The sequence below is a fragment of the Meriones unguiculatus genome, chromosome 4 (assembly GCF_030254825.1).
Source record: "Meriones unguiculatus strain TT.TT164.6M chromosome 4, Bangor_MerUng_6.1, whole genome shotgun sequence".
NCBI classification, from domain to species: domain Eukaryota; kingdom Metazoa; phylum Chordata; class Mammalia; order Rodentia; family Muridae; genus Meriones; species Meriones unguiculatus.
Genome location: NC_083352.1, coordinates 57,041,621 through 57,059,723, shown reverse-complemented (window position 1 = coordinate 57,059,723; position 18,103 = coordinate 57,041,621). Strand labels below are relative to the sequence as shown.

The following is an 18,103-nucleotide window of genomic DNA, read 5'->3' as shown; positions in this document are numbered from 1 at the left end:
CTCTAATTTTTTTTAATTCTTGCATTTTTATTTTAATTTTTATTATTTAGACTTTATTCACATTGTATCCCCCCACAAACCCCTTCCTCCTCCCCTCCCAATCCCACCTTCCCTCCACCTTCTCCACACATGACCCTCACCAAGTCCATTGATAGGGGAGGACTTCCTTTCCTTCCTTCTGATCCTAGTCTCTCAGATCTCATCAGGAGTGGCTGCATTGTCTTCCACTATGGCCTGGTAAGGCTGCTCAACTTTCAGGGGGAGGTGATCAAAGAACAGGCCAATCAGTTCATGTCAGAGGCAGTCCCTGTTTCCATTACTATAGAACCTACTTGGACACTGAACTACCACGGGCTACATCTGTGCAGAAGTTCTAGGTTATCTTCATGCATGATACTTTGTTGGAGTATGAGTCTCTGGGAAGATTCCTGTGCTCAGATTTTTTTTGGTTCTGTTGCTCTCCTTGTGGAGCTCCTGTCCTCTCCAGATCTTAATATTTCCCACTTCTTTCATAAGATTCCCTGCACTCTGCCCAACAGTTGGCCATAAGTCTCAGCATCTGCTTTGATAGTCTGCAGGGCAGAGCCTTTCAGAGGCCCTCTGTGGCAGGCTCCTAACTTGTTTCCTATTTTCTCCTTCTTCTGATGTTCATCTTCTTTGCTTTTCTGGATGGAGATTGAGCATTATAGCCAGAGTTGTCCTTGTTTAGTTTTTTAGGTGTACAGATTTTAGTAGGTTTATCCTATATTATATGTCTATATGAGTTAATATATACCGTGTGTGTCTTTCTGCTTCTGGAATAGCTCACTCAGGATCATCTTTTCCAGTTCCCTCCATTTACCTGCAAATTTCATGATTTCCTTTTTTTAATTGCTGAGTAGTATTCCATTGTGTAAATGTACAATATTTTCTGTATCCATTCTTCGGTTGAGGGGCATCTTGGTTCTTTACAGCTTCTGGCTATTACAAATAAAGCTGCTACAAACATGGTTGAACAAATGTCCTTATTGTGTACTTGAGCCTCTTTTCGATATATGCGTATAAGTGGTATGGCTGGATCTTGAGGAAGCACTATTCCTAGTTGTCTGAGAAAGCACCAGATTGTTTTCCAGAGTGGTTGTACAAGTTTACATTCCCACCAGCACTGGGGGAGGGTTCCCCTTTCTCCACAACCTCTCCAGCATGTGTTGTCACTTGAGTTTTTTTTTTCTTTTTTATTAAATTTTTTATTAATTACACTTTATTCATTTTGTATCCCACCATAAGCCCCTCCCGATCCCACCCTCCCTCCCATTTCTGCATGCATGCCACTCCCCAAGTCCACTGATAGGGGAGGTTCTTCTGTTCTTCTCTCCTTTCTGATCTTAGTCTATCAGTTCTCATCAAAAGTGGCTTCATTGTCCTCTACTGTGACCTGGTAAGGCTGCTCCCCCCTCAGGGGGAGGTGGTCAAAGAGCAGGCCAGTCAGATTATGTCAGAGGCAGTCCCTCTTCCCATTACTCTGTAACCCACTTGGACACTGAACTGCCATGGGCTACATCTGTGCAGGGGTTCTAGGTTATCTCTATGAATAGTCCTTGGTTGGAGTATGAGTCTCTGGGAAGTTCCCTGTGTTCAAATTTTCTTGTTCTGTTGCTCTCCTTGTGGAGACCCTGTCCTCTCCAGCTCTTACTATTTCCCACTTCTTACCTAAAATTACATTCACTCTGCCCAACAGTTGGCCATCAGGCTCAGCATCTGCTTTGATAGTCTGCAGGGCAGAGGCTTTCAGAGGCCCTCACCATCTCTACTTTTTTGGGAATCTTTTTGTATTATTGGTCTTTTGCTTGTTTATTTTGATTTTCACTATTGTAATTCATGTGTGTGTTGTTGTTGTTGTTGTTGTTGTTGTTGCTTTCATTTTCTTTTGTCTGTTTGAAGGGAAGAGAAAGAACACAAAGCTGAGAGGGTAGGGATTTGGGGAGGGAAAATAAGAGGAACCAAGGGAGAGAGAAACATGATGAAAACACATTGTATAAACTTTTGTTTCAATTAAAGAAAAAAGGGAAGAGGGATTAGCTGAAGGTGGGTCCTACCAAAGTTTCACAGGAGAAGCCCGGGTAAATAAATCTAAACCAGCCCAGTCTTCCATTGTGCTTAGGTTCCGGTGCTAGAAATGGCCACTAACACATGCCTGGAAGCATATTGCAGCACTGAATGTATAGCGTTTAATTACATATAATATGATTCTCTATGGAATGTGACATGCTTATACCATGGTACAACTGATGGCAACTGATGGCAATATTCATCAGTTCCACTTTTTCTTTCCTTTCAAATGTATTTATTGTATGTGTATTGATGTTTTGCCTGTATGAATGTCTAAACATGTGTGTGCCTGGTACCTGCAGAAGCCAGAAGAAGACACTGGATCATTTGAAACTGTAGAAACTATTAGCTGTGAGCACATAGGGGTGATAAGAATCAAACCTGAATCCTTTATTACAATCCAGTGCACCGAATCACTGAATAATCCCTTTGGCCCCCACCGTTCTATTTCAAATGTTAATACAGTAAAGAAACACATCTTACCTTTATCTGCTTGCCAATAACTTGTAACTTTGATTATTTCTAAAAATAGGAACAACAAAAACAAAGCAAACAACAATAAAAACAACAAAAAACTGCACCCTCACAGGGAGAACTAAGAATTATTGAATACAGAACTTTCAGTACTTTCTAGAACATTATATTTTCTTTCTGTTTTGCTAAGGAAAGCTTTACTTCATCATAAATTGGTGGCAGGAAGAAAAAATAATGAAATGTAATAAATAAATAAATATTGAAAGCTATTATTCATTAGTCACATTATTTTATTTAGATTTAGTGAGTTTCATACTCTAAGGTCATAACTATTCACAAGTACGTTTTTATAAAAAAAGTTCATGCATGCTGTCTTTGTTCTATTTTCAGTAGACTATATAATTTAATGTTCTTAACATATTTGAAAAATTTAAGCTGTGAAATTAATATTTTCAATGAATAGCTATTATAATAATGGTATTAATATAAGAAAGTTAACAAAAACGTGATGTATTTTAATGGAAAATATTTGATTTGTTTTGTGAGAGATTTGTCATCAAATTTATTACTTTAGTCTAAAAGTACTTATATCTACTAGTACTATTATTCTAGTAACTTCTTCATTAATATTTTTCTGCCTAATACTCTTTAATGATTGCTAAAAAGTACAACTGAGTAAATATATTTAACTATTTTTCTAAGTTTGTTTCAATATTTGAATTTTGTCTGTTTGGATTAAGACAACAGTGAAATTATCCTATACTTGTTTTGTGCTTACTCTATTTTGTGCGACTTCCATACTGTGTTTTGAGAGTATAACTTTGAACAGAAGGTGTTTTGTTTCTTCATGAGAATTTCAGTTGTCTTCCTCTCTGGCCTGGTAAGACAATGCAGCCAGTCCTGATGAGACCTGATAAGGTAGGGTCAGATAGAAGGGAAGGAGGACCTCCCCTATCAGTGGACTCAGGGAGGGGCATAGGGGGAGAAGAGGGAGGGAAGGTGGAATTGGGTGGAGATGAGGAAGGGCCTTCAGCCATGATACAAGGTGAATAAATTGTAATAAATTAGGAAAAAAAGCGAATTCATTTAGAAGACGTATGGTAGTCAAGGTTATTGTATGCAAACAACAGAGGCAAGTAAATTTATTAGGAAGTTTTAAATAAATTCTTGAAACATACTAAGGAAGAACTGGAGAGCCATGTTGAGGGGTGAACTTCAGAATGAGTCTTTTCGAGTCTTGCTGTGCCTGCTATCATCCCTGGAGTCTTAGATCTGCTTTCTGACTTATAGAGCCTAACTTCTCATGAAGTATTTATGGAGGCTGTGACATCTATGAGACTTGGAGCCCTGTCTCCTAAGATGCTTACATTCTTGAAAAGACAAAAGAGAAAAAGTAAAATAACCGAAGGGGAGGGAGGGTGGGATCAGGAGGGGAAGAAGGAGGGGCTTATGGGGGATACAAAGTGAATAAAGTGTGATTAATAAAAAAAGTCTTAATTCTCCATTCCCCATGGAAAAAAACTTTTGTGGTTTGTGTACGAGGTGAAGCAGTTGAGAAAACACTCTATGCCCTCCTCCTTTGGCACACTCACTGTTGTGTACCTTTTCATCTATTTAGTCTTTGTTAGTTTGGGTGGTAAACCTTGTAAGATAGAAGAGGAAAAATGTCATCTTCCTCACAGAATCTGTATTAATAAAACCAGGAAATGCAATGGATTTCTCTAAATAAAAAAACAACACTCGCTGGATTTTACATGAAAAAAAAATTAAAGAGCTTGCCAACAAAGTACACACCCACAATAAAGAATCAACAAAACTAAAAAAAAAAACGTAAAATAACAACAACTCCCCCCCCCCCCACACACACATTCTTAAAGGAAAGGTAAAAAGAGAAGATTAAAGGTCACATTTGTGCAAAGACTTGAAAAAGGTATAGAAAAGGGGTATTTTGGATGTTGTAATTTCTGTTGTGATAGAAAAAGACAATGAGGCATGAGTTCAAGGCAAATCAGGGGCAAGAATGGAGAGAATGAAGTGATAACATGTATAGTGGTAAGAGACATGAGCTCTGTGTGCTAATATTTATAAGATTATTTAGAAGGATTTCAGACAGCCAGATTTAGTCAGGTCAGTAAATTCATGCTACCAAAACAAATGATCCCTCTCTCTCAGTTGCTTAGACCAACAATTTGTCTAACTGTCACATGGCCATCTAAGTCCTATGTACAGTCTCATGAGAGATGCCTCCCTCTGGACATAGCTCTTCTTATGACAGACCAAATGACAACCACATGGTCAGCCATGTGCTGGCTCGTCAGTGCTTTCTATAGAAATGACAGTTTGGGCTTCTGTGATATTGTCCAGAGCAAACCGTGTAACCAAACCCTGCAACCAAACCCTGCATTAGTGGAACAGGAGCATGTAATCACCAGCCAGAGATGGGGAATGAGGAAATTGAGCACTGGCACAATTTACCACAGAGTTGCTGAATAATGGTGTAATCTTACTTGACACTCCAAAAACTATCAGGATGTTAAGAAGCACACTGTGATATAGAGGGAAGAAAGAAAAGGGAAAAAAAAATGGTGGATAATTTCAACACTCCACATGAGAAGTAACAGCTTAGAAAAGGACAGTCACACTGTGATCTGTGAAAGGTGGATGGATTCTGAACATAGATTAAAGGTATAGCAAACAGGACTAACTACAGGGGAGAAAGGAGACTTCGGGATTACTGGTGGTACTTGAACTGAAAAAGTCAAAGGAAGATTAAAGTTGCCATTAATTTCACCAGGATGAGTTAATTTGTGTGTGTGGGGGGGAGTGATGATAATTGATTTATTTAGTACTCCCTTTATTGAGAATGAAACTGGAAAGGTAGTCAGTGAGATACTGTTTGTAGAGAAGCTTATGAAGATGGGCAGATATTTAGGAAAGCTCCTCAGTACGCAGTTATCTGCCATGAGCTCATTGCCTTGGATGCTTGTGTTACTTCAGTGAGTAGGAGTCACTGAGACCCTCGCCCTCATGTATCTTCCTGTATAATGGAACACTTGAAATTCTGGGGTCTGAGATCTTAAATATAGAAAAGAGCAAAAGAATTGAATCATTTTAATGAAGATCATAGAGTGAGTAAAGAAAGTAATTGGAAGAAATTTAAAAAGGAATCACAAAAACGTAAAAGCAATCCTAAGTTATGTATAAGGAAAACATTTATGGAGTTTTGGTCTGTAAACCTTGAATGAAAGTCAGAAACAGGAGATTTGCATTACTTTCTATAATTTAAGGTGAAATAAAACTTTCCTATGTGTGTAAATAGGTTTTATTCTTAGAGGGCAGATTGACCTTTGAGGTGTCAGGCTGTAAAAAGTGACAAATAAATTAGACATGAAATGCCAAGAACCAAATAAAAGAAAATAGCATCAACCAGAATTTTGCCAGAAACTAAGACAGTGTTTTGATTAAGCCATGTATTTTTGAATTGCATGTTCCTGTGTCAACATATGCCTGATATTTTTATAAGCGTATATTTAATGAACAATAATGTCTAGAATTCTACTGTTTCTAAGACCTTTAGTTAGGCGAGGATCAAAGTACTACTTTTTTAATTTCCCTGGGCCATTGAAAATAATAGCTCTATGAAATAGGCACTATGAAATCTATTTTTTCTTTCCCCTATGAAAGCCATCTTATTATGGGAAATTGCTCTGGGTTCAATTATGCCAAAAGGGTGTTTTAGGATTAAATAAATAGTCAGCCTTTCTATCCCTCGGAATTCCCTTTGCAAAGTGCTGTGTTCTCTGAGTATATCCTGCTAGAATGACTCAATGTGGGTACTTTAATTGCTGTATAATCACCAGATACTTCTGTTTCTTTACTGTTGCTTTAAAATAGCAAATACTTTAGTTTAAATCTCAAAGTTTGCAAAAAAAAATCCCTTTTTCTAAATAAATATTTTTGAGAAGTTTTCTTTTTTAATTTTTTTATTATTATTAATTACACTTTATTCATTTTGTATCCCACCATAAGCCCCTCCCGATCCCACCCTCCCTCCCATTTCTGCATGCATGCCACTCCCCAAGTCCACTGATAGGGGAGGTCTTACTCTTCTTCTTTCTGATCTTAGACTATCAGTTCTCATCAGAAGTGGCTGCATTGTCATCTTCTGTGGCCTGGTAAGGCTGCTCTCCCCTTAGGGAGAGGTGATCAAAGAGCAGGCCAATCAGTTTATTTCAGAGGCAGTCCCTCTTCCCATTACTATGTAACCCACTTGGACACTGAACTGCCATGGGCAACATCTGTGCAGGGGTTCTAGGTTATCTCCATGAATAGTCCTTGGTTGGAGTATGAGTCTCTGGGAAGTTCCCTGTGTTCAAATTTTCTTGTTCTGTTGCTCTCCTTGTGGAGTTCCTGTCCTCTCCAGCTCTTGCTATTTCCCACTTCTTACGTAAAATTCCATTCACTCTGCCCGACAGTTGGCCATCAGGCTCAGCATCTGCTTTGATAGTCTGCAGGACAGAAGCTTTCAGAGACCCTCTGTGGCAGGTTCCTAGGTTGTTTCCTGTTTTCTTCTTCTGGCTTTCAGAGGCCCTCTGTAGCAGGTTGCTAGGTTGTTTCCTTTTTTCTTCATCTTCTGATGTCCATCCTCTTTACCTTTCAGGATGGGGATTGAGCATTTTAGTTAGGGTCCTCTCTTTTGTTTAGTTTGTTTAGATGTACCGATTTTAGTGGGTTTATCCTATGTTGTATGTTTATATGAGTGAGTATATACCATGTGTGTCTTTTTGCTTCTGGGACAACTCACTCAGGATGATCCTTTCCAGGTCCCACCATTTACCTGCAAATTTCATGATTTCCTTATTTTTCATTGCTGAGTAATACTCCATTGTATAGATGTACCACAATTTGTGCATCCATTCTTCAGTTGAGGGGCACCTGGGCTGTTTCCAGCTTCTGGCTATTATAAATAAAACCAGACACATTAAATCGGCTAGAAAAAAAAGTGGGGAATTCCCTAGAACTCATTGGTACAGGAGAAAACTTCCTGAACAGAACACCAACAGCACAGAGCACAGGGAACTTCCCAGAGACTCATACTCCAACCAAGGACTATTCATGGAGATGACCTGGAACCCCTGCACAGATGTAGCCCATGGCAGGTCGGTGTCCAGGTGGGTTACCTAGTAATGGGAAGAGGGACTGCCTCTGACATAATCTGATTGGCCTGCTCTTTGATCACCTCCCCCTGAGGGGGGAGCAGCCCTACCAGGCCACGGAAGAGGACAATGCAGCCACTTCTGATGAGAACTGATAGTCTAAGATCAGAAAGAAGAAGAGTAAGACCTCCCCTATCAGTGGACTTGGGGAGGGGCATGCATGCAGAAATGGGAGGGAGGGTGGAATCAGGAGGGGAGGAGGGAGAGGCTTACGGGGGGATACAAAATTAATAAAGTGTAATTAATAAAAAAATGCTGCAGTGAAAAAAAATAAATGGGACCTCATGAAACTGAAAAGCTTCTGTAAAGCAAAGGACACTGTCATCAAAACAAAGCGACTGCCTACAGATTGGGAAAGAATCTTCACCAACCCTTTATCTGACAGAGGACTCATATCCAGTATATATAAAGAACTAAAGAAGCTGAAAAGCAACAAACCAAGTAATCCACTTAAAAAATGGGGAACAGAGCTAAACAGAGAACTCTCTGTAGAGGAATACCGAATGGCAGAGAAGCACTTAAAGAAATGCTCAACCTCATTAGCCATTAGGGAAATGCAAATCAAAACTACCCTGATATTTCACCTTACACCCATCAGAACAGCCAAGATCAAAAACTCAAGGGACAACACATGCTGGAGAGGTTGTGGAGAAAGGGGAACCCTCCTCCACTGCTGGTGGGAATGTAAACTTGTACAACCACTCTGGAAAGCTATCTGGCGCTTTGTCAGACAAGTAGAAATAGCGCTTCCTCAAGATCCAGCCATACCACTCCTCGTCATATATCCAAAAGAGGCTCAAGTACACAAAAGGGACATTTGCTCAACCATGTTTGTACCAGCTTTATTTGTAAATAAATATTTTTTGATATGTGAGCAATTACATTTTAGTATGCAGTGTTTTGAATTGTATATATTATTTATAAAATACCTACAGGTATACAAGAGAGAACGTATTAATTTATCACTCCTCCCCCACCTCTTTTCTAATACTTCCATTACTGATGTATTAGCCTTACTTATTTGGCATAGCACTCAAAACATGAGTATTAATACCTCAAATTGTCATAGCATGAGTTAAAAATGTACAGATATTTGAAGTCTGCAATTTAACTTGGGAAGAACAAGGGAGAAACAAGAGAATTTATATTTGTGGGACATTAGCAAGACAGTCAAATTGACAAGAGTGATATTGAGGGAATGAATTCCCTTCTCATTATTTGTGCAATAAATCTACTGCATTTAAAAATTAATTCATTAATAATCAAAATGAGGCTTTTGATAGTGTCTAATGCCCTATGATTCCTAACTTCAAGATCAACTATTTGATGCTGTCTATTGATGTCTCTCAGAATAGTTAAAAAGAATATTTACTTGTAAACTGGAATTTTTAGTGATTCAGATGAAATGTATTTGCGCTTATGACTACACTTACTTAAAACTTACTGTAAAGTAGATATCTGGTGAGTGTGTGTGTTTGTTCCTGTGAGTATATATAGGATTCTCTGTCACAAACCCACATACATGTGCATGTATTACATACATAACTACATACATGGAACTTGTATTTTTGATGAAAAAATCAAATCTGTACAAGTGTTAATTAATAAATGTTCAAAAATGTGCTGTAAGTTGTTCTTGAGACCTCACCACTTCTGTTTGACTATCAAGAGGCCTCCTTGAGCAGGTGTAAGAAATATTGCATTCTACTATTAAGTAACTGATCAACACACACACTTCATAAAAGTCTAAGAGCATAAGTGTTTGCAATGGCTACCAATCGGTGACTCTCCTTCCTGAGTTGTCACAGTCCACGCAGCGCTCTGCCCCTGAGCGCCATAGCCAGGGGATCTTATACACTGTGAACTCTGTGGTTCTGCATCTGCTGAGGACACTCCTTGGATGTTAAATGAATATGCTCATGCTGTGTTCTGACATGCTCGAAAGGTTGAAGGCAGCTTTCTATGGCTTCCTTCATCAGGTCTCTGAATTTATTAACGAGAAATCTGTACTCATGACCAATTTTCTTTTAAAGCCCCACTTTAAACAAGGTCTCATTCATCAGGGGTGAACTTTGACATATGCATTTTGGAGAGATATTGATCTTGAGCCTCTTTCTCCAACTCACTACTAACTGTAGGTAATTCATCTTCACAGCTTTAATAATATTATTACACTTGTTAATTTGTATATGCATGTATTCGTTAATTTGTATAGGTATTCATGCCGTGACATGCGTGTGGAGATCAAAGAACAACTTCCTAAAGTGGGCCCTTGTTTTTCCTATCACATGAGTATTGTGAATCAAATATACATGTTTGACATTGGAGAAAAGCTCCTTTACTCTTTCAGCTATTTTGTCTGATCTTCTCAATTAACATTTTTTTTCTGCTTAGTGTGTGTGTGTGTGTGTGTGCTTGCATCTGGAGGCCTAGGTTGATGTGGGGAGTTGTGTTCAATGGCATTTCCATCTTATTATTGAGGCATAGTCTTTCAATAAACCACAGCTAGGCCCATAGGGTAAATCTGTATCTCTACCCAGCTTGCTCTGGGGATTTCCCTGTGTTATGCCTTGAGTGACTAAGGTCATAAGAGCTTCCAGGCCCATCTGACATTTCCGTGGATTCTGAGGAACTGACCTCTGGTCCTTACACATGAAGTGTCAGCTATTTAACTCCTGAGCTTTGTCCCAATCCCCTCAATTAACTATTGAAAACAATTTTTTCTTTTCTTTTTTTTAAAAGTTATTCCTTTGGTAAAGAAGATTAATTCATATTTTGATCATCCAATGTCTTTCACATATACATATTTTTCTTTTTCTCCAAAAGATAAAAGCAGAATTTAACTGAAAAGAAAAGTAGCATTGGATTATTGGTACATAACACACTGGCAATGTAGTGATTATAGGTATATTGAGGGGTGAATATACTTTCAATGGCACGTTCTATGTCTTCATTATTATAGTTGTCTCTCATCTAACTTCTGAATACTTGTAAATTTGTGGCAAAGCTTACCTTCCAATATAAAGATGATTGCCAAGCACCTAATTACTGGGAAACTCTTATCATCCATGAACTTAAAACTCACTAATGAAAGGCTGTCCTGACTCAGGATGTGTTGGACTGTACAATTAATCGTTGAAGTTTCAGGGAGCTCCATGCTGTCATGCCCATCTCTCTTCTCTTCACAAGTCCTTTCTCTACTCTCCATTTTTATAGATGCTGCTCTTATGTTGGTCGGCGGGGGAATGGCCCTCAGGCCATTTCTATTGGGAAGAACTGTGACAAGTTTGGAATTGTTGTTCACGAACTGGGCCATGTGATAGGCTTCTGGCATGAACACACCCGCCCAGACCGAGACAACCATGTCACCATCATAAGGGAGAACATCCAGCCAGGTGAGAGCTTCTGGGGCCTGCAAACTCACATTTCTAAACCAAACAAACCTTTTGTAATGTAATAGAGTCAACCTTTTACTGCATTAAAAATTGCCATTTCTAAAGTTTGTTTCCTAAGATGTAGTCGTTTTATTTTAAATACCTGTGCCTTTTATGAATAGGCTTGAGTTCTTAAACAATAAGCTACTAAGATTTAATAATATTTAATGAACTGTTTTTATACTCAGTTCTTTGATTTATGCTAGAAAGACTTAAAAGGGCTTAAGGTTATGCACAACAACCACAGGAACCAATGCTGTGTCAGGTATAAATTCTGGAGAAAATCCCAGAGAAATGAGTCATTCTCAAAATAGTTTGAAGAGTTTTTGGATATTTTTCTTCTTTTACTTGACTATCCTAAAGACAAATTTCAATGAATGTTTTTACTAATTAAAATATAGTTTATTGTTAAAATCTAACTTTCTCTTAAGAGTCTTGTGACTGATAATACCCTCATTGTCAAATTATATATTTATTTCAACTTTCATTTTCAGAAATACCAGTACATTTCATTTGAAAAAAAAAATCTAGCCTGTTTCTATATTGCCTAGCTCTGACATCAACCCACCCTCAATCCCTGAGCCCTCCTTCTTCTGCTCTCTTTCCATCTCTTTTGTCTCTCTCCTCCTATGTTCTTGCACTGTCTCTCTATTTCTTTTTTTTGTAGCTGTACACCTTCATGACTCACTCAGGCCTTTACTCCTCTCCTCTTGTCTTTCCTTAAATAAATCTCCTTGTAGAACTTGGGAGGCGGAAAGAAGAAGAAGAAAAAGAAAAAGAAATTCTAAGTTCTATTTGGCATTTTGTTGTCTTGTGAATTTTAAGGACAAGCAGTCAAAGACTGTCTTATTTTCTTATTCACAGTCAATTAATCGACTTAATTTCTGTAATCAATAGCACTGATTCTTTTGTCTGTTCATCATCTATGTCATTCCAGTTACCACAGCACTGGTTGTGGAAATACTGTTTGGAAAATACAAAGCTTACTGCTGACTCTGTGGATAGACACAAATGAATTTGTGTGATTTGGGAACACTGCAAAGTCTAAGAAAAGCATGACAAATATTTCTTTTGACAAATAAAAACAGTCATAACCTAAAAAATTAGAATCCATAAAAATTTCAAAGAAAATAAGTAAACAGTGATCAAGAAAGGTGATAAAATCTTTTTTTTATTTTTTATTAATTACATGTTATTCACTTTGTATCCCCCATAAGCCCCTCCCTCCTCCCCTCCCGATCCCACCCTCCCTCCCCCTTCTTCACGCATGCCCCTCCCCAAGTCCACTGATAAGGGAGGTCCTCCTCTCCTTCCTTCTAATCTTAGTCTATCAGATCTAATCAGGAGTGGCTGCATTGTCATCTGTGGCCTGGTAAGGCTGCTCCCCACTCAGGGGGAGGTGATCAAAGAGCAGGCCAATCAGATTATGTCAGAGGCAGTCCCTCTTCCCATTACCATGTAGCCCACTTGGACACTAAACTGCCATGGGCTACATCTGTGCAGGCGTTCTAGGTTATCTCAATCTTCAGGCTGCAATACCTAATAAGCTATTTTAGCTCTGTTCTACTACTTTATGACAAATTATATGTGGGGGGAATCAGTTTTTATTCACTAATTTTCTGTGGGAGATAGATTACAAAGATTCAGAAGCATCTATATAGGTCTAGGAAATATATGCTTTACTCTTACTGAGGAATAATTGAAGAATTGCATCCTAATTACTTTCTACTGCTGTGACAAAACACCCTGGCCAAGGCAACCTATACAAACAAGACTTATTTGGGGCTTACTGTCTTAGAGGGTTGGAGTTGGAGTATATAACTATCATGTAAGAGAGCATAGCAGCAAGCAGGCAAGCATGGCACTGGAGGAGCAGCTGAAAGCTTCTATCTTCATCTGTGAATAGGAGGAAGAAAGTGCTAAATGACAATGTTGTGGGCTTTTAAAACTTCAAACCACACCCCAAGTGACACACCTCTCTGAAAAAGGCCACACATCCTAATCCTTCCCAAACAGCTCCACCAACTGAGGATCAAGTATTCAAGTGTATTCAATTTATGGGTGATATGCTCATTAAACCATCACGGATAGTAAACAAAGCACAGATTTGAAAAACTCTACCTGCTGTGGGACCTTTAACTTGGGACAGCAAAGAAGATGCTCCAGTCCTGGAGAACTAGGAGAATCCTGCATAAATAGTTTCTGTGAGATGAGTAGCTGCTCAGTATTTAGGCAGGAAAGGGCAAGAGTAGTTTCAAAAATTATTTCATGGGAACACAAGAGAAAATCTTCAAAGGTTTATTCCAGGCAACAATGTGAATATTGTTTCTATCACATGGAATAAGAAACATGGACTAAATACAAGGTTGTTTTTGTTTGTTGTTTGTTTATTTTGTTTAGTTAGTTTTTGAGAAAGAAAAGACAAATACTGATTTATTTTAGCCTAATTCTGAATTTGGAAACTCTGTAATCATTCTCCAGGCTATTAAAGGAAAGATAAGAGTGGATTTGGAGGAGATAAAAAGATAACTCTCTGGAGTGGATGTGACTATTTAGGGGCAAGCCTAGGGAACAGGGAAGAAAAGATTGCATATACAAGATGGGTAGCAGCAATGCTTAAGAAAACTTCAGAGATTGCCTTTTAAAAGAGTATGGTAACACCTAGAAGTAAGAGCAAAATCATTGGAGTATGGTGTCCAGAACCAAGGAAATAAATCTTTTTCGAGAAAGATGTAATCAGTAGACAAAAATCAAAGAAAATGTACATGACCATGTGGAATACCTAGGAACCAGAACCAGTTTGTCAGTGTTCATCTTACATTTATATCATTAAGAGTGAAGTAAGGGGAACAGCCTTGCCAGGCCACAGAGGAGGACATGGCAGCCAGTCCTGATGAGAGCTGATAAGCTAGGGTCAGAGGAAGAGGAGGAGGACTTCCCCTATCAGTGGACTGGGGGATGGTCATGAGAGGAAATGAGTGAGCTGGGTGGGATTGGGAGGGAATGAGTGAGCGGGATACAGCTGGGATACAAAGTGAATAAAATGTAATTAATGTTAAAAAATAAAAATTTAATTAAAAAGTGAATTAAAAAGGAGGTAATTACTGAAACTCCTTTGAAGCATCAAATAGACGAGATGTTTGCTTGTTTTCTGTCTGCCCATCATTTTTATCATGTGGACCAAGAAAACAAAACAAATTTATAAAAGTTACAGTATTTTAAAATGTTTCCTTCTCTTGAATATATTTCTGATTCAAGATAATCTTATGCCAAAACAAGGAAGAAGTGTGAATGTAGCAAAACTCAGTATGTAAGTAAATATGGATAGTGCTAGAGAAGTTATGACTCTGAATTCTTTTTTTGGTTAAACATTCAGGCTGATAGGAAAAAGAACACTAACTGATTATGTTTCCTGATTGACTGAAACTACCAGAGCAGGAAGATTTCGGCTGAAAAATCCACATTGCAGATTAATTGTTTGTGCATTTATGATTTACTGTAAATGAAAATTTTGAAACTAGGTGGGTTTTCAAGAGCAATGTCTAAAATACACAAATGTGACTTGAAATTTACATGTAATGTAGATGACCATGATAAAAAATAAAATTTGTGTGGAGACCTGATTACTTGCATTTGTATTATACTATGGCTGTAAATAATCATTATAATTATTTGTTTAGCACCTCAACAGTAATATAATTTTACAGGTAAGAATATTAAGAGTATTTGAAAGAACATTATGCTTCTCTTTATCTTCTTTTGTAGTAATTAGCTCATGGTTCCACTCCAGCTTTCCCTGTGAGATCAGGAATTACAAAAAATGAGGTTTTGCTTTATTACTTTGCATATGAACAGATGTGTGTATTGACACCAGCAACAATACCACGTCACTTAGTGAAACCCAAGTATAGGTTCTGGATTTCGGTTCTCTTTTCTCTCACTTACAAGTCTTGTGTAATGTTTTTCCTGGTCGGCTAGGTCAAGAGTATAACTTTCTGAAGATGGAGCCTGGAGAAGTGAACTCCCTTGGAGAGAGATACGATTTTGACAGTATTATGCACTACGCCAGGAACACCTTCTCAAGGTTGGAGTCTCAGGTTATACCTTTTGACTTTTAATTCCCTTTCCCATGTGACTCCCACTAGGTCGTGTTCATCTTTACAACTAGAACTACTTTCAAAGATCGCTACCCTGGGGCAAATCCTAGAAATTGTAGTTAATACTCATGCCAACAGCAGACATTTATTTAAAAGACATTTAAAATACACTTTTTCTGTTCTTACTAAACGCATTAACTGAAACTGATGCTGACAATGCAATAGAGATTATTTGAGCAATTTTATATCCTCAATTTTTAAATGTTTAGTGAAAACTACTTAAAACAACAGCATGTTAAATTGGCAAAAATTATTTAATAGAAACCAGGAATTCACAAGTCAAATGTGTGATTCTCCTGTTGCATGAAAATGCCGTATTGTGTGTTTGAATCCTGCTTTAGGCTGTTTGCTTCCTCTTTTTGCACTTCCTATGCTACAGAATTGATTTTAGTAGATGACTTCTCAAAGACGATGTTAGGAGGATATTTTACTTCCTAACATTTTATGAGTAATTTACAACTGTAGCTAATAACTATCAATTCAAAATTGTGTCACTAATAACTAAATGTCTTATTTTGAGTTGTAATAAGTCCGGGTTTTTATCTATATTATTCTAAAGATGATTCTACTTAGCAAATAGCAATGAGGTAAGGAAGTTGGGATTCAAATATTGAGTTTATCCATCTCTCAGAAATATATTAATAAAAAAATATCATTTCAACCATTTTAAGGTGTTCATTTGAATAGTGTTAAATATAATTCATTTTTATATGATGTATCTCCAGAACACTTTTACATTTCAAAGTGGAAATGATGAATCTATTAGACAATTAGACAACTCTGCTTTCTCCTTTTTCTTTTTTTTTTTTCTTTTTTTTTAATCTCTCAGTACCATCAGTACCATTGCATTCCCAAGTTCTATTTTGGATACTGTAACTGAAATCACTTGTATCTTTTTCCTTTGTGACTGTTATGTTACATTTAGTATTAGTTTTTAAGACTTATCACAGCATGATACTTAAGAGTAATATCACGTGCATGTGTGCTTGTGTCTATGAGTGTGTGCATGCATGTGTCGGTGTGAAGTGTGAACACATGACCACACACATGCACATATTTATCAGAGGGCTCTTGGTCTACTAGGGCATTGGTGTTGCTTCTGCTTTCTGGCAACTGAAAAAGCACTGCCATGAGCAGGGTGAATAGAAATATCTCGGAGATGTTGCTTTCTGTTCTTTTCTCTGTCACTCCAAGAAGTTGAAATGCAAAGTCACAGGCTAGTTTGACTCTTGGTTTATTGAAGAATTTCCACAGTGTGTTTCACAGTGACTGTGCCATTTTGCAGTCCCAGTACGTGGCCACAAGGATTGCATCCTCTCAGGCCCTCACAAGTACATCATTGGTTTGTGTTAGCTTGATAGCAAGAGTAAGAGTAAGGGTACAATGACATCACATTGTGATTTTGATCTACATCCCTCTCACATTAGAGTCACTTGACAAAGGACAGAATTCCAGTTTGTTTAAGTTTTTGTTTTTAATTCAGGCCTAGAACTGTGCTTAATAAATGTTTTCTATTGGAAGGAATAGTGGAGGTGAAAATGCTGTCATATTACCCTCAATTCAAGTACAATACTTTTCAGTTTCATATTTTGGAATGGAATATTCCTTTGTTCATATCAACTTTTAAAAATATCTTTATATTTTTATTAATTAAGTTAAAAAATTTTATATAAAGTGCAAAGTATTCTATTATTTCTGTTGTTCCTGCTAAAAATCAATTTATATACTCCTGACTTCTACCCTTTCAAAGACATTTCTAGTCCAATCATAATCATTCCTTCACTGTTATAAATGTTTGATATACAGTGCAAAGTTAGAAAACGTCTTTAGTGCACTGCAGTCAGAATTTTAAATTATGTATATTAAGGAAACAGCAACTTCTCCCCACAACCTTGAGTAGAAGAGAGATCAGTGTCTGTAGCTAATATTTAATAAACCTTCAGAAAAGTTTCTTAAATTGCTCATTGATTTTGTCCTGATAAATTGAATAATATATACATTTGACTACATTGTCATGTATAATTTGTTACTCTGTTTATTCTTATTCTTTCAACACAAACTGCAGTAATACTTTGAATCCAAGGAAAGCCAGCTTCAGTTAGTAGGTTAACTAAAATTTTACTTTAACTTTGGCTCTTGTATTTTGTAACCTCATAATTGCCTTGCCTTTTTTCCTTTGTAAGAATTATTTCACAATCGGATGATCTAAGAAATCTCAGATCAGTATGGTAATAAAACAATCCTTATTTTTAAAACCATAACACACATTTAAGAATAAAAATGTACCACTGACTTTTGGGAAGTTCCACACATTTAAAAATTTTCCTAGTGTGTTTTGAGAACCTCATATTCTGCCTTAACTATTAAAACTGCCAATTGAATTTGAGAAAAATGACCCTTATGTTTTGTTTGTTTTTTTTTTATGGATATATGATGTGTAATTTGGTGACTTAGGTGTGTTTTGCTTCTGCTTTTCCAGAGGGATGTTTCTGGACACAATACTACCTTCCCGTGATGATAATGGCATCCGTCCTGCAATTGGCCAACGGACCCGGTTAAGCAAAGGAGACATTGCACAAGCACGAAAGCTGTATCGATGTCCAGGTACTGCACAACAAACACAGGGATCTTTGTATGTGTCCCTGAGCTTCTTAAGATAATCAGGCCTCGATTTCCCCAACTGTTCTCTTGTCTGTCATTATTCTCGCAAATAACATCCATATTTCAAACTCAG

The 18,103-nt window shown here is 37.5% G+C and overlaps 1 protein-coding gene across 1 annotated transcript in view; it reads left to right on the top strand.

The window, feature by feature from the left end:
- Positions 1-18,103, top strand: part of Tll1 (tolloid like 1) — a 207,313-nt gene that overhangs the window by 91,655 nt on the left and 97,555 nt on the right. The window contains exons 6-8 of the mRNA XM_060381848.1: positions 10,995-11,173; positions 15,191-15,296; positions 17,849-17,973. Of these exons, the coding sequence (XP_060237831.1) occupies positions 10,995-11,173; positions 15,191-15,296; positions 17,849-17,973 (410 nt within the window). The remainder of the gene's footprint in view (positions 1-10,994; positions 11,174-15,190; positions 15,297-17,848; positions 17,974-18,103) is intronic.